This window comes from Oncorhynchus mykiss, chromosome 18 (genome assembly GCF_013265735.2).
Source record: "Oncorhynchus mykiss isolate Arlee chromosome 18, USDA_OmykA_1.1, whole genome shotgun sequence".
NCBI lineage: Eukaryota > Metazoa > Chordata > Actinopteri > Salmoniformes > Salmonidae > Oncorhynchus > Oncorhynchus mykiss.
This window is the reverse complement of record NC_048582.1, coordinates 51,119,745-51,142,689: the sequence shown is the minus strand read 5'-3', so window position 1 is coordinate 51,142,689 and position 22,945 is coordinate 51,119,745. Positions and strand designations below refer to the sequence as shown.

Sequence of the window (22,945 nt, the reverse complement as noted above, 5' to 3'; positions counted from 1 at the left end):
CTAATACCTAGCCCTAGTAGTGTCATATGAACCATAATGCCCATCTAATCTATTTTGCTATCGGTCTCAGAAGAAAAAGAAAGACCGGCGGAAAGGTAGAAGTGGTGAGGGAGATGATGATGACGAGGATATGATGGAGAAACTAAAGAAGCTATCAGTGCAAGCCAGCGAGGATGAGGAAGAGGAAGGTAAATTGACTGCTTAATCTGTCAAACAAATGTCTAAATTTCAAGCTGGAAATGTTCAGTGTTGAAAGCCTAGCTAGCCTTTCATCAACTTTGCTCACTCTCTCTCTTGCTCTCTCTCTTGCTCACTCTCTTTCTCATCCCAGTTGTGGCCCCTGGAAAAGGCAAGGGAAATAAGGTGAGCATGTTGTGCATGCATCGGTCTTGATCACTATATCGCCAGTCTTTACAGTCTTGATCACTATATCGACAGTCTTTACAGTCTTGATCATTCCGTTCTATTTGGGGGTAGAATACACTATAATCCACTTTTAAATTGTATTTGTTGTCTCAGGGTGGGAACATCTTTGCCGCTCTCAGTCAGGGAGACAGTGATGATGACGGTGGTGATGATGAGAGACTGATGAATAAGGTGCGTGGGGTCTGTTATGTTTGTGTGTCATGTTCTAAATCTGAATGTGGATTCTATTGATACTAACATAGTGTTTTAGAGGTCCAGGGAGCTCTAAGAAAGTGTTTGTTGCGTTTTACTAATTCATTCATTCCATCCCACCCCTCCTCGTACTGTTCATTCCTGTTCCTTTTCTGCTGTCTTTTGGAGTTCATCACACACTCACAATAATAGCTACACATGTTCAAATCAAATCAAAGTTTATTTCTCACGTGCGCTGAATACAACATTACTGTGAAATGCTTACTTCGTGCAAAAAAGTATTAGGTGAACAATAGGTAAGTAAAGAAATAAAACAACATTAAAAAGACAGTTGAAAATAACAGTAGCAAGGCTATATACCGACGCGGGTTAGTCAGGTTGATTGAGGTAGTATGTAGATATGGTTAAAGTGACTGCATATATGATGAACAGAGAGTAGCAGTAGCGTAAAAGAGGGGGTGGTGGGTGGCGGGACACAATGCAGATAGCCCGGTTAGCCAATGTGCGGGAGCACTGGTTGGTCGGGCCAATTGAGATAGTATGTACAGTCGTGCCCAAAAGTTTTGATTGATACAAATACTAATTTTCAGAAAGTCTGCTGCCTCAGTTTGTATGATGGCAATTTGCATATACTCCAGAATGTTATGAAGAGTGATCAGATGAATTGCAATTAATTGCAAAGTCCCTCTTCGCCAAGCATATGAACTGAATCCCCCCAAAAACATTTCCACTGCATTTCAGCCCTGCCACAAAAGGACCAGCTGACATATCAGTGATTCTCTCGTTAACACAGGTGTGAGTATTGACGAGGACAAGGCTGGAGATCACTCTGTCATGCTGATTGAGTTCGAATAACAGACTGGAAGCTTCAAAAGGATCATGGTTACCTGCAAGGAAACACGTGCTGTCATCATTGCTTTGCACAAAAAGGTCTTCACAGGCAAGGATATTGCTGCAAGTAAGATTGCACCTAAATCAACCATTTATTGGATCATCAAGAACTTCAAGGAGAGCGGTCAAATGTTGTGAAAGAAGGCTTCAGGGTGCCAAAGAAAGTCCAGCAAGCGCCAGGACCGTCTCCTAAAGTTGATTCAGCTGTGGGATCGGGGCACCACCAGTACAGAGCTTGCTCAGGAATGGCAGCAGGCAGGTGTGAGTGCATCTGCACCCACAGTGAGGCGAAGACTTTTGGAGGATGGCCTGGTGTCACGAAGGGCAGCAAAGAAGCCACTTCTCTCCAGGAAAAACATCAGGGACAGACTGATATTCTGCAAAAGGTACAGGGATTGGACTGCTGAAGACTGGGGTAAAGTCATTTTCTCAGATGAATCCCCTTTCCGATTGTTTGGGGCATCTGAAAAAAAGCTTGTCTGGAGAAGACAAGGTGAGCACTACCATCAGTCCTGTGTCATGCCAACAGTAAAGCATCCTGAGACCATTCATGTGTGGGGTTATTTCTCAGCCAAGGGAGTGGGCTCACTCACAGTCTTGCCTAAGAACACAGCCATGAATAAAGAATGGTACCAACACATCCTCCGAGAGCAACTTCTCCCAACCATCCAGGAACAGTTTAGGAATGAGCAATGCCTTTTCCAGCATGATGGAGCACCTTGCCACAAGTGGCTTGGGGAGCAAAACATCGATATTTTGGGTCCATGGCAAGGAAACTCTCCAGACCTTAATCCCATTGAGAACTAGTGGTCAATCCTCAAGAGGCAGGTGGACAAACAAAAACCCACAAATTCTGACAAACTCCAAGCATTGATTATGCAAGAATGGGCTGCCATCAGTCAGGATGTGGCCCAGAAGTTAATTGACAGCATGCCAGGGTGGATTGCAGAGGTCTTGAAAAAGAAGGGTCAGCACTGCAAATATTGACTCTTTGCATCAACTTCATGTAATTGTTAATAAAAGCCTTTGACACTTATGAAATGCTTATAATTATACTTCAGTATTCCATAGTAACATCTGACAAAACTATCTAAAGACACTGAAGCAGCAAACTTTGTGGAAATGAATATTTGTGTCATTCTCAACTTTTGGCCACAACAGTTAAAGTAACTATGCATATATGATAAACAGAGAGTAGCAGCACCGTAAAAGAAAGGTTGGGGGGGGGACACACAATGCAAATACTCCGGGTTGCCATTTGGAGTCTAATGGCTTGGGGGTAAAAACTATTGAGAATCCTTTTTGTCCTAGACTTGACACGCCTACTACCGCATGGCAAGCGTTACCAGAGAGAACAGTCTATGACTGGGGTGGTTGGGGTCTTTGACAATTTTTAGGGACTTCCTCTGACCGCCTGGTGTAGAGGTCCTGGATGGCAGGCAGCTTAGCCCCAGTGATGTACTGGGCCGTACGCACTACCCTCTGTTGTGCCTTGCGGTCGGAGGCTGATCAATTGCCGTACCAGGCAGTGATGCAACCGGTCAGGATGCTCTCGATGTTGCAGCTGTAGAACCTTTTGAGGATCTCAGGACCCATGCCAAATCTTTCTAGTTTCTGAGGGGGAATAGGCTTTCACATCCATATTTTTCGTTATTCCTACATAGGGCTGTTGCGGTCATGAAATTTGGTCAGCTGGTGATTGTCATGCAAATAACTGCCAGTCTCACGGTAATTGACTGTTAATTAGCTTCCACACACAGCTTGCAAGCTACTGATGCCGACCGTTGTAGATGTTCCATTTAAAAAAATACATCTATTTAATATAGCCTACACCATCACAATAAATCCATTTGTTTATTTTAGACAGGTCTAAAGAAACATGATATGAAGAAAATGTAGCCTATTTCAGAAGAACAGAATAGCATACTCTTGAGTTGTCCTTATGTTAGTCCCTGATCTAGCCATGCCATATTGCTGTCGGCTACACTTGTTCATTTATCAGGCAAGATTTGCTTAGAATTCTGTGGCATTATTTTATAGTATGAAGAATACAATTGTACGTAGGAGAAAATATCCTTTCTATTTTTTTCAGCTAACGATTTTCGAGGGAGTGCGCACATGCAACTTTTCTGTGTTTTTCTTAAAATAAACAGGTCCTCCTATATGCTTAATTTAGAGTTATTTATGCAACTTTTGTTGCGATGCAAACATTGGGCTACATGTTTTGATTTTTTAATACAGGCTGCATGGTGCGACTCTAATGATGATTTGAAAAAGTTACATGAAAGGCATGAGCTCTGCACTGTTTCTTTCGCAGGCTGCACACACTTCATCAGTCTCCCATTCAGAATTTGACAAGCATTTGATAATATACTCACCCATCAGACTATTCTTAATTGAATCTGGTCTTTTCGTGTAGCCTATGGGTGGAATAATTTTTGATTTAGAATGCCCCACAAAAAAACGGTGTTTAAGTTTTTAATATGTAAGCATAGGCAAGCGCATCCATAAGGCTAGGGTAAGTTATTCCCAAAGTAAATTGAATTAAATTTCCAAAATTATATAGCCTAATTAGCCTACTCATGTATCTACAGAAATAAATCTAAATAGGCTACTAAAGCATGATTTGGCCACAGTGGATCATTAGTTTCTTTAAAAAAAAAGTGTATTGTTTTAAATCGCATTGCCTTCAGTTTGAAGGAAAGGCAACGCACACAATTTGGGCAGATTGTTGAGTTGTGACTGTCTGTGAAATGTAGAGGGGCCAGGCATATCGCAATATTTCAAAATACTCTCGCAGGAAAATATAGTTTTTGGAAGCATATTGTTATTGCTGTAAAGAGAAGACAAGGAAAATACTCATGTCTTTTTTAGTTATCAAAATTCTCAACTTAATTGAGCGAACAACAATATAGCTTATCTTATTGGCACCAGCGGAGAGCATTGGCAACATCCCTGGTGATTGCGCATATTCACCATTTATCATTGTTGGGTCAGTGTTACTTTTGGGGGGATTTTGGGGGGGGGGGGGCGGTTTCCTTCTCCAGTTTAGGTGGACGTCATATTGTGTTTGTGTCTCCCCTTCTCATAGGCCTATTATATTGACAACATTGTTTTTATTGATCTGTTTGTCAGTGTCAGCAGAGTAGGCTACCCTGTCATTTGCATAAAAAAAGATTCTGCTAATGTCTCCAGTTATATGAAGTGTAGTAGAATTGCATGAAATGTGTTCATAAAAGGCTACATTTTTCCCATGCAAAGAAAGAAGAAACGTATGTGATATAGCCCAGGTCTACTCTATGCGCTCAGCCATGCACATTATGAGTAGTAGGCTATCTTACATAAGTTGGCAAATGCGATGATTCATGGAATGCAATATTATAAAGGTGATTTAAAAAATAAAAAAAAATTTATGTTGGAAATTGTCTTCCCCGAACTTAACTCCAGGTTGTAAAGTTGATTTAATATGCTTAAGTTTAAGAAATATAGCCGCAGGAGAAAGCTGGGATCTTCTTTTCACATGCGATTTTGTAATGGCAGGGCTTACAAGAACACGTTTCACTCGGTTCTGTAGGCTATGTGCTCTCTAACCATGTTCAAGGCTACGTTTTAGAGTTATTTGGCCGCTTTAGTTGTGATACAAACCTTATCAAAACATATAGGGCTATGGGCTAGGCTACATGATGTGTGAGACTATGATTTAGAAAAAGTCACACAAAAAAGGTGTGCCGTTTCTTGCTTTACTGACCATGCTGGGCAGTGGTAATGCATCATTGACAAGTGGTAATGTCATCCATCAGACTATTCTTTATTTAATCTTGTCTTCAGATATACTAAAAAATGTGTGAAATTAGTTTTGATATAGAATGGACCATTATTATGCACCTGTTGGAACAGGGGCAGGGAGAAAAAAATATATATATTAGGCCTAACCTATCGGAAGCTGATCCTATTTAATAGAGGCCATCAACTGTTTTCTTACGCAATTGCATAGCCCATGGAAATGTTGCGCAACATGAGCTCATGGGCCCTCATGAAGTGTTAGATTTGATTTTTCATTAGATTTTTTTCACCTTTATTTAACCAGGTAGGCTAGTTGAGAACAAGTTCTCAGATGAAGCAGAGCAGTGCGACACAAACAACAACACAGAGTTACACATGGAATAAACAAGCATATAGTCAATAACACAATAGAAAAAAATGAAGTCATATACAGTGTGTGCAGATGGCGTGAGGTAAAGGCAATAAATAGGCCATAGTAGCAAAGTAATTACCATTTAGCAAATTAACACGAGTGGTAAATGTGCAGATGATGGGCAAGTAGAAATACTGGTGTGCAAAAGAGCGGAAAGGTAAATAAAAACTATGGGGATGAGGTAGGTAGATTGGATGGGCTATTTACAGATGGGCTATGTACAGCTGCAGCGATCGGTTAGATGCTCAATGACAGTGGGGCAAAAAATAATTTAGTCAGCCACCAATTGTGCAAGTTCTCCCACTTAAAAAGATGAGAGGCCTGTAATTTTCATCATAGGTACACTTCAACTATGACAGACAAAATGAGAAAAAATCCAGAAAATCACATTGTAGGATTTTTTATGAATTTATTTGCAAATTATGGTGGAAAATAAGAATTTGGTCAATAACAGAAGTTTATCTCAATACTTTTATATACCCTTTGTTGGCAATGACAGAGGTCGAACATTTTCTGTAAGTCTTCACAAGTTTTTCACACACTTGCTGGTATTTTGGCCCATTCCTCCATGCAGATCTCCTCTAGAGCAGTGATGTTTTGGGGCTGTTGCTGGGCAACATGGATTTTCAACTCCCTCCAAAGATTTTCTATGGGGTTGAGATCTGGAGACTGACTAGGCCACTCCAGGACCTTGAAATGCTTCTTACGAAGCCACTCCTTCGTTGCTCGGGCGGTGTGTTTGGGATCATTGTCATGCTGAAAGATCCAGCCATGTTTCATCTTCAATGCCCTTGCTGATGGAAGGAGGTTTTCACTCAAAATCTCACGATACATGGCCCCATTCATTCTTTCCTTTATACGGATCAGTCGTCCTGGTCCCTTTGCAGAAAAACAGCCCCAAAGCATGATGTTTCCACCCCCATGCTTCACAGTAGGTATGGTGTTCTTTGGATGCAACTCAGCATTCTTTGTCCTCCAAACACGACGAGTTGAGTTTTTACCAAAAAGTTATATTTTGGTTTCATCTGACCATATGACATTATCCCAATCTTCTTCTGGATCATCCAAATGCTCTCTAGCAAACTTCAGACGGGCCTGGACATGTACTGGCTTAAGCAGGAGGACACGTCTGGCACTGCAGGATTTGAGTCCCTTGCGGCGTAGTGTGTTACTGATGGTAGGCTTTGTTACTTTGGTCCCAGCTCTCTGCAGGTCATTCACTAGGTCCCCCCGTGTGGTTCTGGGATTTTTGCTCACCGTTCTTGTGATCATTTTGACCCCACGGGGTGAGATCTTGCGTGGAGCCCCAGATCGAGGGAGATTATCAGTGGTCTTGTATGTCTTCCATTTCCTAATAATTGCTCCCACAGTTGATTTCTTCAAACCAAGCTGCTTACCTATTGCAGATTCAGTCTTCCCAGCCTGGTGCAGGTCTATAATTTTGTTTCTGGTGTCCTTTGACAGCTCTTTGGTCTTGGCCATAGTGGAGTTTGGAGTGTGACTGTTTGAGGTTGTGGACAGGTGTCTTTAATTAATACAGGTAACGAGTGGAGGACAGAGGAGCATCTTAAAGAAGTTACAGGTCTGTGAGAGCCAGAAATCTTGCTTGTTTGCAGGTGACCATATTCTTATTTTCCACCATAATTTGCAAATAAATTAATTTAAAATCCTACAATGTGATTTTCTGGATTTTTTTTTTCTAATTTTGTCTATCATAGTTGAAGTGTACCTATGATGAAAATTACAGGCCTCTCATCTTTTTAAGTGGGAGAACTTTCACAATTGGTGGCTGGCTAAATACTTTTTTGCCCCACTGTAGCTGATGTTTAAAGTTAGTGAGGGAAATCTCCAGCTTCAGCGATTTTTGCAATTCGTTCCAGTCACTGGCAGCAGAGAACTGGAAGGAAAGGCGGCCAAAGGAGGTGTTGGCTGTGGGGATGACCAGTGATATATACCTGCTGGAGCACGTGCTGGGTGGTGTTATTGTGACCAGTGAGCTGAGATAAGGCAGAGCTTTACCTAGCATAGACTTATAGATGACCTGGAGCCAGTGGGTCTGGAGAGGAATAGGTAGCGAGGGCCAGCCAATGAGATCATACAGGTCGCAGTGGTATATGGGGCTTTGGTGACAAAACGGATCGCACTGTGATAGACTGCATCCAGTTTGCTGAGTAGTGTTGGAGGATATTTTGTAAATGACATCGCCGAAGTCAAGGATCAGTAGGATACCCTCGTAAAACTGACTATGTTTGGAGGCATGAGTAAAGGAGGATTTGTTGCGAAATAGGAAGACGATTTTATTTTGGATTGGAGATGTTTAATATGTGTCTGAAAGGAGAGTTTACAGTCTAGCCAGACACCTAGGTATGTGTAGTTGTCCACATATTCTAAGTCCTATCTGTCCAGAGGAGTGATGCTAGTCGGGCGGGCGGGTGCGGGCAGCGAAAGGTTGAAAAGCATGCATTTAGTTTTACTAGCATTTAAGAGCAGTTGGAGGCCACGGAAGGAGTGTTGTATGGCATTGAAGCTCGTTTGGAGGATTGTTAAGTGTCCAAAGAAGGGCCAGATGTATACAGAATGGTGTCGTCTGCGTAGAGGTGGATCAGGGAATCACCCGCAGCAAGAGCGACATCATTGATGTATACAGGGAAGAGTCGGCCCGAGAATTGAACCCTGTGGTACCCCCATAGACTGGCAGAGGTCCGGACAACAGGCCCTCCGATTTGACACACTGAACTCTATCAGAGAAGTAGTTAGTGAACCAGGCGAGGCAGTCATTAGAGAAACCAAGGCTGTTGAGTCTGCCGATAAGAATATGGTGATTGACAGAGTCAAAAGCCTTGGCCAGGTCTATGAAGACGGCTGCGCAGTACTGTCTTTTATCGATGGCGGTTATGATATCGTTTAGTACCTTGAGCGTGGCTGATCAAATCGGAAACCGGATTGCACAGCGGAGAAGGTACGGTGGGATTTGAAATGATCTGTGATCTGTTTATTAACTTGGCTTTCGAAGATTTTAGAAAGGCAGGGCAGGATGGATATAGGTCTATAACAGTTTGGGTCTAGAGTGTCACCCCCTTTGAAGAGGTGGATGACCGGGGCAGCTTTCCAATCTTTGGGGATCTCGGACGATACAAAAGAGAGGTTGAACAGACTGGTAATAGCGGTTGCAACAATGGCAGTGGATAATTCTAGAAAGAGAGGGTCCAGGTTGTCTAGACCAGCTGATTTGTAGGGATCCAGGTTTTGCAGCTCTTTAAGAACATCTGCTATCTGGATTTGGGTGAAGGAGAAGCTGGGGAGGCTTGGGCAAGTAGCTGCAGGGGGTGCAGAGCTGTTGGCCGGGGTTGGGGTAGCCAGGAGAAAAGCGTGGCCAGCGGTAGAGAAATGCTTGTTGAAACTCTTGATTATCGTGGATTTATCGGTGATGACAGTGTTATCTAGCCTCAGTGCAGCGGGCAGTTGGGAGGAGGTGCTCTTATTCTCCATGGACTTTACAGTGTACCCAAAACCTTTTGGAGTTAGAGCTGCTGGATGCAAATTTCTGTTTGAAAAAGCTAGCCTTTGCATTCCTTTCTGACTGTGTGTATTGGTTCCTGACTTCCCTGAAAAGTTGCATATCGTGGGGACTATTCGATGCTAGTGCAGTCCGCCACAGGATGTTTTTGTGCTGGTCAAGGGCAGTCAGGTCTGGAGTGAACCAAGGGCTATATCTGTTCTTAGATCTACATTTTTTTTAAAGGGGCATGCTTATTTAAGATGTTGAGGAAATTACATTTAAAGAACGACCAGGCATCCTTGACTGACGGGATGAGGTCAATATCCTTCCAGGACACCCGGGCCAGGTCGATTAGAAAGGCCTGCTCGCAGAAGTATTTTAGGGAGTGTTTGACAGTGATGAGGGGTGGTCGTTTGACCTCAGACCCAAAGCGGATGCAGGCAGTGATCGCTGAGATCCTGATTGAAAACAGCTGAGGTGTATTTGGAGGGCATGTTGGTCAAGATAATATCTATGAGGGTGCCCATGTTTACGCATTTTGTGTTGTTCATTGATAATTTGTGTGTGATTGAGGGCATCTAGCTTAGATTGTAGGACTGCCGGGGTGTTAAGCATATCCCAGTTTAGGTCACCTAACAGACTCTGAAGATGCGCTCAGCCATGCATTGAACCGTCTTTTTTTGCTAGCAGTGAGTGAGTTATATTATATTAACGAACTCTGAAGATAGATGGGGGGGGGGGGGTCAATCAATTCACATATGGGGTCCAGGGCACAACTGGGAGCTGAGGGGGGCCTATAACAGGCGGCAACAGTGAGAGATTTATTTCTGGAGAGATTTATTTTTAAAATTAGAAGCTCGAACTGTTTGGGCATAGACCTGGGAAGTTAGCCTGCAAAGTTCTGTCAATCTCTGCAGTAGATTGCAACTCCTCCCCCTTTTGGCAGTTCTATCTTGATTGGAAATGTTGTAGTTGGGGATGGAAATCTCAGAAATCTCATTTGCGTTGATGTCAGTGTGGGGGGCAATACATCAGTGCAAAGCCATTAGCGACTGGCAGTTAGGAAGTTCAGTAGCGTACTAATGACCATTAGCAGCATCAGAGCGTAGTTTTGGAGAAGCCTAGTTACGGTGCCTAAACGGTCACGTGGAATTTGACTGCGGTCCTGACTGCCGGTGTGGCGGTAATACGGTCACCATAACAGCCCTATTCCTACATCATTTCCTTTCATTGCATTTCATCTACATGTGTTGTACAAATTAGCATTGGCCAGAAGTGTTGGGGCTTGCAAGGCACTTAGAATCGAATGATTTTGAATCAAGCATGTCATTTTTCTTCATAACGACTTTGTGCTTTGGTGTAAGGGCATCTCTAATATTAAGGAACTGGTGTATCTGTGTGTTTGTCTTTGCGTCTTTAATACTTTAACACAGGAGGTTGAGAAGGTGCATAAGGGCAAGAAAAAAGATAAGCCAAAACCGAAAGCCAAGGTGGGTGATGGAATGGATTTATTCTCCTACTACACACTCTCCCCCCCCCCCCCCCCCACCACCCCCTCCCCCATCCAACAGGGTTGATAACGGAAAGCAGCACATTTTAAATTGTTCACTAACACATTCCCCTCTCAATCTATTCCCTTTTTATTTCACAACACTTTATTTAACGACTTTTCTCTTTCTCATAGACCTCATATCTGCAGATCTAACCCACTGAAATACTCAACACAATAAAACTGTCTGATCTCACTTGTTCCCAGACATGGAGCCTCACTCTCCTTTTCCCTACATAAAACCAGGCTCCCTCCGATGATGAGGAAGAAAAGAAAGACGGGGATGAAAAGACAGCTGTGAAAAAGAACATGAAGCCAGAGGCTAAACCAGCACCCAAGGTCAGACTTTTGATAGGCATTGTGGAATTTTCACTATATTGCTTAGCCTATCTAGTCATTTCAGATCTGCTGGAGTATCTAGGGAGTTCAGAGTATATCCTAGCGCTTTATGTTGAACTAAATGAGAGACTCACTTTTTTTATTTTATATATATACACTGCTCAAAAAAATAAAGGGAACACTTAAACAACACAATGTAACTCCAAGTCAATCACACTTCTGTGAAATCAAACTGTCCACTTAGGAAGCAACACTGATTGACAATAAATTTCACATGCTGTTTTGCAAATGGAATAGACAACAGGTGGAAATTTAAAGGCATTTAGCAAGACACCCCCAATAAAGGAGTGGTTCTGCAGGTGGTGACCACAGACCACTTCTCAGTTCCTATGCTTCCTGGCTGATGTTTTGGTCACTTTTGAATGCTGGCGGTGCTTTCACTCTAGTGGTAGCATGAGACGGAGTCTACAACCCACACAAGTGGCTCAGGTAGTGCAGCTCATCCAGGATGGGACATCAATGCGAGCTGTGGCAAGAAGGTTTGCTGTGTCTGTTAGCGTAGTGTCCAGAGCATGGAGCCGCTACCAGGAGACAGGCCAGTACATCAGGAGATGTGGAGGAGGCCGTAGGAGGGCAACAACCCAGCAGCAGGACCGCTACCTCCGCCTTTGTGCAATGAGGAGCAGGAGGAGCACTGCCAGAGCCCTGCAAAATGACCTCCAGCAGGCCACAAATGTGCATGTGTCTGCTCAAACGGTCAGAAACAGACTCCATGAGGGTGGTATGAGGGCCCGACGTCCACAAGTGGGGGTTGTGCTTACAGCCCAACACCGTGCAGGACGTTTGGCATTTGCCAGAGAACACCAAGATTGGCAAATTCGCCACTGGCGCCCTGTGCTCTTCACAGATGAAAGCAGGTTCACACTGAGCACATGTGACAGACGTGACAGAGTCTGGAGACGCCGTGGAGAACGTCACTGCTGCCTGCAACATCCTCCAGCATGACCGGTTTGGCGGTGGGTCAGTCATGGTGTGGGGTGGCATTTCTTTGGGGGGCCGCACAGTCACACCTCCATGTGCTCGCCAGAGGTAGCCTTACTGCCATTAGGTACCGAGATGACATCCTCAGACCCCTTGTGAGACCATATGCTGGTGCGGTTGGCCCTGGGTTCCTCCTAATGCAAGACAATGCTTGACCTCATGTGGCTGGAGGGTGTCAGCAGTTCCTGCAAGAGGAAGGCATTGATGCTATGGACTGGCCCGCCCGTTCCCCAGACCTGAATCCAATTGAGCACATCTGGGACATCATGTCTCGCTCCATCCACCACAGACTGTCCACAGACTGTCCAGACTGTCCAGGAGTTGGCGGATGCTTTAGTCCAGGTCTGGGAGGAGATCCCTCAGGAGACCATCCGTCACCTCATCAGGAGCATGCCCAGGCGTTGTAGGGAGGTCATACAGGCACGTGGAGGCCACACACACTACTGAGCCTCATTTTGACTTGTTTTAAGGACATTACATCAAAGTTGGATCAGCCTGTAGCCTGCCTCCAGACCTCCATGGGTTGATACATTTTATTTCCATTGATCATTTTTGTGTGATTTTGTTGTCCGCACATTCAACTGTGTAAAGAAAAAAGTATTTAATAATAATTTTTGAGCAGTGTGTGTGTGTGTATATATATATATATGTGTGTATATGTGTATATATATATATATATATATATATATGTGTATATATATATATATATATGTGTATATGTGTGTGTGTGTGTGTGTGTGTATGTGCGCGCACACGCACACACACAGTTGAAGCTGGAAGTTTACATACAAGTCTTTAACTTGTATTATTTTTTTATACCCCCTTTTTCTCCACAAATTCTTGGTATCCAATTGTTAGTAGTTACTGTCTTGTCTCATCGCTACAACTCCCGTACGGGATCGGGAGAGACGAAGGTCGAGAACCATGCGTCCTCCAAAACACAACCCAACCAAGCTGCACTGCTTCTTAACACAGCGCGCATCCAACCCGGAACCCAGCCGCACCAATGTGTTGGAGGAAACACCGTACACCTAGCGACCTGGTCAGCGTGCACTGCGCCCGGCCCGCCACAAGAGTAGCTAGTGCGCGATGAGACAAGGATATTCCCAAACCCTCCCTAACCTGGACGACGCGAGGCCAATTGTGCATCGCCCCATGGACCTCCCGGTCACTGCCGGTTGCGACAGAGCCTGGGCTCGAACCCAGAGTCTTTGGTTAAAACTCATTTTTCAACCACTCCACAAATGTCTTGTTAACAAACTATAGTTTTGGCAAGTCGGTCAGGACATCTACTTTGTGCATGACACAAGTAATTTTCAACAATTGTTTACAGACGGATTATATAACTTACAATTGACGATATCACACTTTCAGTGGGTCAGAAGTTTACATACACTAAGTTGATTGTGCCTTTAAACAGTCAATTGGAGGTGTAGCTGTGGATGTATTTCAAGGCCTACCTTCAAATTCAGTGCCTCTTAGCTTGACATCATGGGAAAATCAAAAGACATTAGCCAAAACATTGTAGACCTTCACAAGTCTGGTTCATCCTTGGCAGCAATTTCCAAATGCGTGAAGGTACCATGTTCATCTGTACAAACAATAGTACGCAAGTATAAACACCATGGGACCACGCAGCCATCATACCACTTAGGAAGGAGACTCGTTCTGTGTCCTAGAGATGAACGTACTTTGCTGCGACAAGTGCAAATCAATCCCAGAACAACAGCAAAAGACCTTGTGAAGATGCTGGAGGAAACGTGTACAAAAGTATCTATATCCACAAGTAAAATGAGTCCTATATCGACATAACCTGAAAGGCCACTCAGCAAGGAAGAAGCCACTGCTCCAAAACCGCCATAAAAAAGCCAGACTATGTTTTGCAACTGCAGATGGGGACAAAGATCGTACGTTTTAGAGAATTGTCCTCCGATCTGATGAAACAGAAATAGAACTGTGTAGCCATAATGACCATCGTTATGTTTGGAGGAAAAAAGGGGGATGCTTGCAAGCCGAAGAACACCATTCCAACTGTGAAGCACGAGGGTGGCAGCATCATGTTGTGGGGGTGCTTTGTTGCAGGAGGGACTGGTGTACTTCACAAAATAGATGCCGTGATGAGGGAGGAAAATTGTGGATATATTAAAGCAACATCTCAAGACATCAGTCAGGAAGTTAAAGCTTGGTCACAAATGTAGCTTGGCCTACAAACCTGACTCAGTTACTCGAGCCCTGTCTGGAGGAATAGGCCAAAATTCACCCAACTTATTGTGGGAAGCTTGTGGAAGGCTACCCCCAACGTTTGACCCAAGTTGCACAATTTAAAGACAATGCACCCACATACTAATTGAGTCTATGTAAACGTCTGACCCACTGGGAATGTGATGGAAGAATTAAAAGCTGAAATAAATCATTCTCTCTGTTATTCTGATATTTCACATTCTTAATAATGTGGTGATCCTAACTGACCTAAGACAGGGAATTTTATGAGGATTAAATGTCAGAAATTGTGAATAACTGAGTTTAAATGTATTTGGCTACGGTGTATGTAAATTTCCGACTTCAACTGTATTATTTTTTACATTTTTTATTGTAGGCAACTGAGGAGGATGAAGCGGAGGACGAGAAGCCTCAGCCAAAGAAAGGCAAGAAGGAACAGCCCAAGGTGAGTGAAGCGCTCTAGTGCTAACGACACAGACTTTGTGTAAACGGTTTTCCTTCTGGAATGTAGGGATGGCATTCTATAGGAAATCTAATGGGTTAGCAACATACAGTGTCTACATAAATGATTCATACCCCTTGACTTATTCCATGTTTTCTTATTATGGTGTGAATTTCTGTTTAATCTCACACATCTACACACACTACCCTTTAATGACAAGGTGAAACATGTTTTTAAACATTTTAGCTAATTTATTGAAAATGAAATATAGATATCTCACTTAAATAATTATTCACACCCCTGAGTCAATAGTTTGTTGAAGCACCTTTTACAGTGATTACAGCTGTGAGTCTTTCTGGGTAAGTCTCCAAGAGCGTTCCACACCTGGATTTTGCAACAATTTGCCCATTATTCTTCAAGCTCTGTCAAGTTGGTTCTTGATCAATGATAGACAACCATTTTCAGGTCTTGCCATAGATTTTCAAGTAGATTTAAGTTGAAACTGTAACTTGGTAAGCAACTCCAGTGTGGATTTGGCCTTGTGTTTTAGGTGATTATCCTGCCGAAATGTGAATTTGTCTCCCAGTGTCTGGTGGAAAGCAGACTGAACCAGGTTTTCCTCTAGGATTTTAGCTGTACTTGGCTCCATTCCATTTCTTTTTCTATCCTGAAAAACTCCCCAGTTCTTGCTGATTACAAGCATACCCATAACATGATGCAGCCACCAGTATGCTTGAAAATATGGAGAGATATTCAGTAATGTATTGGATTTGCCCAAACATAACACTTTGTATTCACGATGGATAAAAAGTGAATGCTTTGCCACATTTTCTGCAGTATTACTTTAGTGCCTTGTTGCAGGATGCATGTTTTGGAAATGTTTTATTCTGTACAGGCTTCCTTCTTTTCACTCTGTCAATTAGGTTAGTATTGTGGAGTAACCTCTGTCAATTAGGTTAGTATTGTGGAGTAACTACAATGTTGTTGATCCATCCTCAGTTTTCTCCTGTTACAGCCATTAAACTCTGTAACTGTTTTAAAGTCACCATTGGCCTCATGGTGAAATCCCTGAGTGGTTTCCTTCCTCTCTGGCAATTTGGTTAGGAAGGAAGCCTGTATCTTTGTAATGACTGGGAGTTTTGATGCATCATCCAACGCGTAATTAATATCTTTACCATGCTCAAAGGGATATTCAATGTCTGCTTTTTTATTTTTTATTTACCCATCTACCAATAGGTGCCTTTTGCGAGGAATTTATCAACTTATCATGTGACTTGTTAAGCAAACTTTTACTCATGAACTTATTTAGGCTTGCCGTAACAAAAGGGGTTAAATACTCATGACATTTCAGCTTTATATTTTTTTTAATTAATTTGACATTGGTATTATGTGTAGGCCAGTGACCAACCCAACTTAATCAATTTTAAATTCAGGATGTTACACAACATTTTGAAAAAGCCAAGGGATGTGAATACTTTCTGAATGCACTGCACTGTGTGACTGAGTCTGAATATCCACACCTGTAAACTACCTAGGCCAATATAATGCATGACCACGGTATATGGGTCACAGTAGCACTTTATCACTTGCAGCGTAGTTTCTGTATTACCATAATGCTGTGTTACTTGTCCCATTCAGAGGATGAACAAACCTGCTCGCCCTCCGCGCAGCGAAGATGAAGAGGCTGAAGACGACGAAGATGACACAATGAAGGTGTGTGTTTATCGTCTGCTGTATGGAAAGGTCATACATGGCATGTAGAGCCACCTTAGAACATCTAAATCACTGACTCTCCCTCTGTCTGCATCCCTCTCCTGTCAGTGTGCTGAAGACGTGATAGCAGAGCAGGAGCAGGAGAAAGGTGACGACCCCTTTGCCAACATGAGCAAGAAGGAGAAGAAGAAGAAAAAGAAAATGGTAACAGTACCAATCAAAGTTTTAGAACACCTACTCATTCCAGGGTTTTTCTTTTTACTATTTTATACATTGTAGAATAATAGTGAAGACATCTAAACTATGAAATGACACACATGGAATCATGTAGTAACCAAAAAAGTGTTAAACCAATCTAAATCTATTTTAGATTCTTCAAAGTAGCCATCCTTTGCATTGATGACAGCTTTGCACACACTTGGCATTCTCTCAACCAGCTTCATGAGGTAGTCACCTGGAATTCATTGAAATTAACAGGTGTGCCTAGTTAAAAGTTAAATAGTGGAATTTCTTTCCTTAATGCGTTTGAGCCAATCAGTCGTGTTGTGACAAGGTAGGGGTGGTATACAGAAGATAGCCCTATTTGATAGACCAAGTTCACATTACCAGGAAGAATAGCTCAAATAAGCAAAGAGAAACGACAATCCATCGTTACTTTAAGACACGAAGGTCAGTCAATCCAGAAAATGTCAAGTACTTTAAAAGTGCAGTCACAAAAACCATCAAGCGCTATGATGAAACTGGCTCTCATGAGGACCGCCACAGACCGAGCATTACCGCTGCTGCAAAGGATAAGTTCATTAGTTACCAGTCTCAGAAATCGGCACAAAACTGCACCTCGAATTGCAGCACCAATAAATGCTTCAGAGTTCAAGTAACAGACACACCAACTGTTCAGAGGAGACTACGTGTATGAGGCCTTCATGGTCAAATTTCTGCAAAGAAACCACTACTAAAAGACACCAATAGGAAGAGACTTGCTTGGGCCAAGAAACACAAGTAATGGACATTAGACCGATGGAAATCTGTCCTTTGGTCTGAGTCCAAATTTGATATTTTTGGTTCCAACCACCGTGTCTTTTTGAGACACCGAGTAGGTGAACGGATTATCTCCACATGTGTGGTTCCCACCTTGAAGCATGGAGGAAGTGTGATGGTGTGGGGGTCCTTTGCTGGTGACATTATTTGTGATTTATTTAGAATTCAAGGCCTACTTAACCAGCATGGCTACCACAGCATTCTGCAGCGATACCCCATCCCATCTGGTTTGGGCTTAGTGGGACCATAATTTGTTTTTCAACAGGACAATGACCCAAACACACCTCCAGGCTGTGGAAGGGATATTTGACCAAGAAGGAGAGTGATGGAGTGCTGCATCAGATGACCTGGCCTCCACAATCACCCGACCTCAACCCAATTGTGATGAGTTGGACCGCAGAGTGAAGGAAAAACAGCCAACAAGTGCTCAACATGTGTGTGAACTCCTTCGAGAGTGCTGAAAAAGCATTCCGGGTTCTACCTCATTGAGAGAATGCCAAGAGTGTGCAAAGCTGTCATCAAGGCAAAGGGTGGTTACTTTGAATAATCTAAAATATATCTTATATTTGTTTAATACTTTTTTGGTTACTACATGATTCCATATGTGTTATTTGATAGTTTTGATGTCTTCACTATTATTCTACAATGTAGAAAATAGTCTAAATAAAGACAAATCTTCAAATGAGTAGGTGTGTCCAAACTTTTGACTGGTACTGTATATACTCTACAAATACTGACCTTTTTGAGAGCCTTTGGGCCAAACCAGAGACAGAAGCATTTTATGAATTGGAAGTGTGTGTCTGTGCCTTTGTTTCTAGATTGAGTATGAGAAGCAGGTAGCCAGTGTGCGTGCTGCCAACGCCATTGAGGGAGACTTCTCCGTGTCCCAGGCTGAGTTGTCTTCCAGGCAGGCCATGCTGGAGAACGCATCAGATATCAAGGTGACCTGACCCTCTCAACTTTTCTAGTGTTTCTTTATTCTGAAGAATTGAGAGAACTACATAGAACCTATTTATTTTACTGAAGAAAAATTCAATAGGACTAAAAATCAACTCAATCGACACATCTCTCTATTATATTACACAGGCACAAACAAAAGTATGTAGACACCCCTTTCAAATTAGTGGATTCGGCTATTTCAACCACACCCGTTGCTGACAGGTGTATTAAATCGAGCACATAGCCATGCAATCTCCATAGACAAACATTGGCAGTAGAATGGCCCGTACTGAAGAGTTCAGTGAATTTCTACGTGGCACCCTCATAGGATGCCACCTTTCCAACAAGTTAGTTCGTCAAATTTCTGCCCTTCTCGAGCTGTCATGGTCAACTGTAAGTGCTGTTATTGTGAATTGGAAACGTTTAGCCCCAACAATGGCTCAGCCGCGAAGTGGTAGTCCACACAAGCTCACAGAAAGGGACCGCCGGGTGCTGAAGGACGCAGTGCGTAAAAATCATCTGGAACCAACGTCAGCACAAGAACTGTGTCTTGCGAGCTTCATGAAATGGATTTCCATGGCCGAACAGCTGCACACAAGCCAAATATCGCCATGCGCAATAACAAGTGTCGGCTGGAGTGGTGTAAAGCTCGCCGCCATTGGACTCTGGAGCAGTGGAAATGCGTTCCCTGGAGAGATGAATCACTCTTCATCATCTGGCAGTCCAACAGAGTAAGCTGGATTTGGAGAAAGCTACCTGCCCCAATGCATAGTGCCAACTGTAAAGTTTGGTGGAGGCGGAATAATGGTCTGGGGCTATTTTTCATGGTTCAGGCTAGGCCCCTTAGTTCCAGTGATGGGAAATCTTAATGGACGATTCTGTGCTTTTAACTTTGTGGCAACAGTTTGGGGAACTTCCTGTTTCAGCATGACAATGCCCCTGTGCACAAGCGAGGTCCATACAGAAATAGTTTGTCGATCGATGTGGAAGGACTGGATTGCGCAGAGCCCTGAGCTCAACTCCATCGAACACCTTTGGGAGCCAGGCCTAATCACCCAACATCAGTGCCTGACCTCCGTAATGCTCTTGTGGCTGAATGGATGTAAGTCCCTGCAGCAATGGTCCAACATCTAGTGGAAAGCCTTCTTGGAAGAGTGGAGGCTGTTATAGCAGCAAGGAGGGGACCAACTTAATGCCCATGATTTTGGAGTAAGATGTTTGACGAGCAGGTGTCCACATACTTTTGGTCATGTAGTTTAACATCTTATCACACACAAGAAGAATGGTTGAACGGACGAGGATGGTTGTTGGGATTCATCAAATGGCTGATGAATGTCTATGTTACTGAAACATTGCACTTTATGTATTAAATGTTTCTTTGTAAGCACACAGTGTGAGTATGAGGTGGTTAGTCCCTTCAACCATGCCTTACTGAATGTCAAGTGGGAAGCCCTAAAGTTCGGAGTATCAGAGTTCACCTATCGTGGTTTCAGTGTTTTAATGTGCTGCTCTTTGTTTCCTCCAGCTGGAGAGGTTCAGTATATCAGCTCACGGGAAAGAGCTGTTTGTCAATGCAGATCTCCTGGTGGTGGCAGGAAGACGCTACGGTCTGGTTGGACCTAACGGGAAGGGGAAGACCACGCTTCTGAAACATATCGCCAACAGAGTTCTCAGTATCCCTCCTAACATTGATGTGCTGCTCTGTGAGCAAGGTATGTCACCTGTCCTCTGAAGAACCCCCCCCCCCCCCCCCCCACCATACCTTTCTCTCTGTCTCCTTCCCTTATCCTCTCTCTCACCCCTCTTCTCCCTTCCTTTCTCTCTACCCGTCTCACTACACCTGCACTATGTTGTCTCCCTTTAACACACTGTCGTGCTCTCCATATCTTCATAGAGGTGATGGCGGATGACACCCCAGCGGTCCAGGCTGTGTTGAAGGCAGACACCAGGCGTCTGAAGCTCCTAGAGGAGGAGAGACAGTTGCAGGCTCTCCTGGAGAAAGGAGAAGACAGCGTGGCTGAGAGACTGGACAAGGTATGGGGAAACATCAAAATTGAACCCTAAAACAATCTTAGATCTGCCAGGCAAAATAGCCACTTCCTAATTGCTATGATAATCTATTGAATACAGGGCTGGGGTCAGGTTTTCATTCAGACTGGTAACTGGAAAAAGAGAGTCATGGTCTCTTAGCCTGCATTCAGATAGTAATGTAATATCTGTCAATCGACTTAACCACTGCATGTGTACATATTGTGTGTCTGTCTCAACCAGGTCTATGAGGAGTTGAGGATCATCGGGGCAGCAGCAGCGGAGGCTAAAGCCCGTCGTATCTTGGCTGGTCTGTCCTTCACCCCAGAGATGCAGAACAGAGCTACTAAGAAGTTCTCTGGAGGCTGGAGGATGAGAGTCTCACTAGCCAGGTGCAGTTTTTTCTGAATTCCAAGTGCAGGTGTAGGATCTAAATTCGATCACTCTTTTGTTGCTGAGAATTTACAGGAAATGCAGATGAGTTTCATGATTCAAAAAAAATTCATTGAAAACCCACATTAACACACGGTTATATTAATAGTATTGCGCTTTTCATGTAACCTACCTTTGGCCAGCTAATAACCTAACCACCAAATATCCTTAACAACACACTTGCTGAGCCAGGTTTCAGAAAATACAATTACATCAGTTGATTTAGCCCAAATCCTAACCCCATCAATTTTTGACAACGGGCTGTGTACATTTAAATTAAAAATAACTAGACCAGATCTAGATTTAAAATCAGAGGGGGTTTGGAGACATTGCATATCAGTGCCATGGTTAGGTTGCACGTTACCTGATATCAACAAAATAAGAATAACTAGGAACCTCTGTTTAATAACCTTGCATGGCTTCTACTTGCATGAGACCTACTGCAAGCTAATTCTACAAGTGAGTTTCCAGACAGTACAAAACAGTGTTCACATCATGCCCCAAATGCATCGGCACTTGGACGAGTGGGCAGAGTGAAAGAGCGAGTTCCCGCAGACAAAATGTCTAATGGACGGGAGAGCACATTGTCAGATGTACTCACCCAGCGACTGTAAGCTGTAAGAAATAGAGACAAGGAAAGGTAAGGTGAGAGAGGGGCCTGTGTGTATGCATGTGAGTGTGGGGGTCGATTGAGAGAAGGGCTTGGGGATTGTTGAGCTGCCTCTGACAGCCAGGCGGAGAGCGAAGAGGAGCAGCTTGGACGAGACAATCTGCAGAGGGAAAGCTGAGGATAGAACCCAGGCCAGCCAGAGAGAGGGTTACTTTGGTAAACTTCAAGTGAAGAAGTGCAAATAGCGGGAAAAAGTTATCCGAGGTTGAGGGAGACCCGCGATCTTTACACCAGCAAAACGAAATAGTTTGCGATACACAACAAGGAAATTGTAGATTTGTTCCATCATTAATTCATAGATTATTAGTAGGTTAAAAACTACTAGTCACAGACAACGACTTGACATGCTGCCATCTTGGATGTTTCTGTTAAAATATAGGTCAAATTAAGCTCATATCTGTTGACCCCTTAGCCCTCCCAAGGCAATTCTATACATCTGAAATGATTTGATTATAGAGGTTTTAGCAATATGGGAATTTCTTCAGCTACTTCTGGTCAAGTCAAACGTAATTCAAAGTGCATTGTTACAATGTCACTTTTACAGAGAATTAAAATGAACGAAAGTATAACGCAGAAATAAAAACCGCAGTGAAAATGAATTCTAAGCTTCCAGTGGCTCTCTCCTACCAGAGCTCTGTTCATGGAGCCCACACTGCTGATGCTGGATGAGCCCACCAACCATCTTGACCTCAACGCTGTCATCTGGCTCAACAAGTAAGGGCACACCACACGCAGCCTTTTACTTTAATATAACTTATTTCACAGGGCCACACTTCATGCAGCTGCTTACTCAATGGGTCTCCTTTCTGCCCTGGATCTGTAATGATACCACTGCAATGCCTAATATGTTAATCTCTCCTCCTAGCTACCTTCAGGGCTGGAAGAAGACTCTCCTCATCGTGTCTCACGACCAGAGTTTCCTGGACGATGTGTGTACTGACATAGTTCACCTGGACAACCAGAAACTTTACTACTACAGAGGGAACTACTGTGAGTTTATTAGCGATGTACATTATTTCTCTTACCCCACAAACAACACATAAAAAACTAATGTATGACTAGTTCTATACAAATTTACATTTAGCAGGAGCTCTTATCCAGAGCCACTTGCAGTTAGATCCATGTTCTATAGATTGAAGCTTCTCTCTCTCTGTTTCTCAGTGACATTTAAGAAGATGTATGTTCAGAAGCAGAAGGAGCTTCAGAAACAGTACGACAAACAGGAGAAGAAGCTCAAAGATCTCAAGGCTGGAGGGAAGTCCACCAAACAGGCCGTGAGTACAGGACAGCTACCTCTGTTTAGACATGGTTCTGTCTCTCTCTCTGTACTT

At 43.3% G+C, this 22,945-nt stretch overlaps 1 protein-coding gene across 3 annotated transcripts in view; it reads left to right on the top strand.

Moving 5' to 3' along the window:
- The window catches only part of LOC110496456 (ATP-binding cassette sub-family F member 1), a 32,231-nt gene that overhangs the window by 7,202 nt on the left and 2,084 nt on the right, over positions 1-22,945 (top strand). The window contains exons 4-18 of one of the 3 annotated variants that reach the window (XM_036953040.1): positions 74-188; positions 332-363; positions 520-597; positions 10,637-10,693; positions 10,999-11,091; positions 14,729-14,797; positions 16,433-16,507; positions 16,616-16,711; positions 18,364-18,486; positions 20,010-20,196; positions 20,379-20,518; positions 20,756-20,904; positions 22,245-22,328; positions 22,480-22,604; positions 22,776-22,888. In XM_036953040.1, coding sequence (XP_036808935.1) covers positions 74-188; positions 332-363; positions 520-597; positions 10,637-10,693; positions 10,999-11,091; positions 14,729-14,797; positions 16,433-16,507; positions 16,616-16,711; positions 18,364-18,486; positions 20,010-20,196; positions 20,379-20,518; positions 20,756-20,904; positions 22,245-22,328; positions 22,480-22,604; positions 22,776-22,888 — 1,536 coding nt within the window. Of the gene's footprint in view, positions 1-70; positions 189-331; positions 364-519; positions 598-10,636; positions 10,694-10,998; positions 11,092-14,728; positions 14,798-16,432; positions 16,508-16,615; positions 16,712-18,363; positions 18,487-20,009; positions 20,197-20,378; positions 20,519-20,755; positions 20,905-22,244; positions 22,329-22,479; positions 22,605-22,775; positions 22,889-22,945 lie in introns of all 3 variants that reach the window. The other 2 variants (XM_036953039.1, XM_036953041.1) reach the window with 2 other exon arrangements.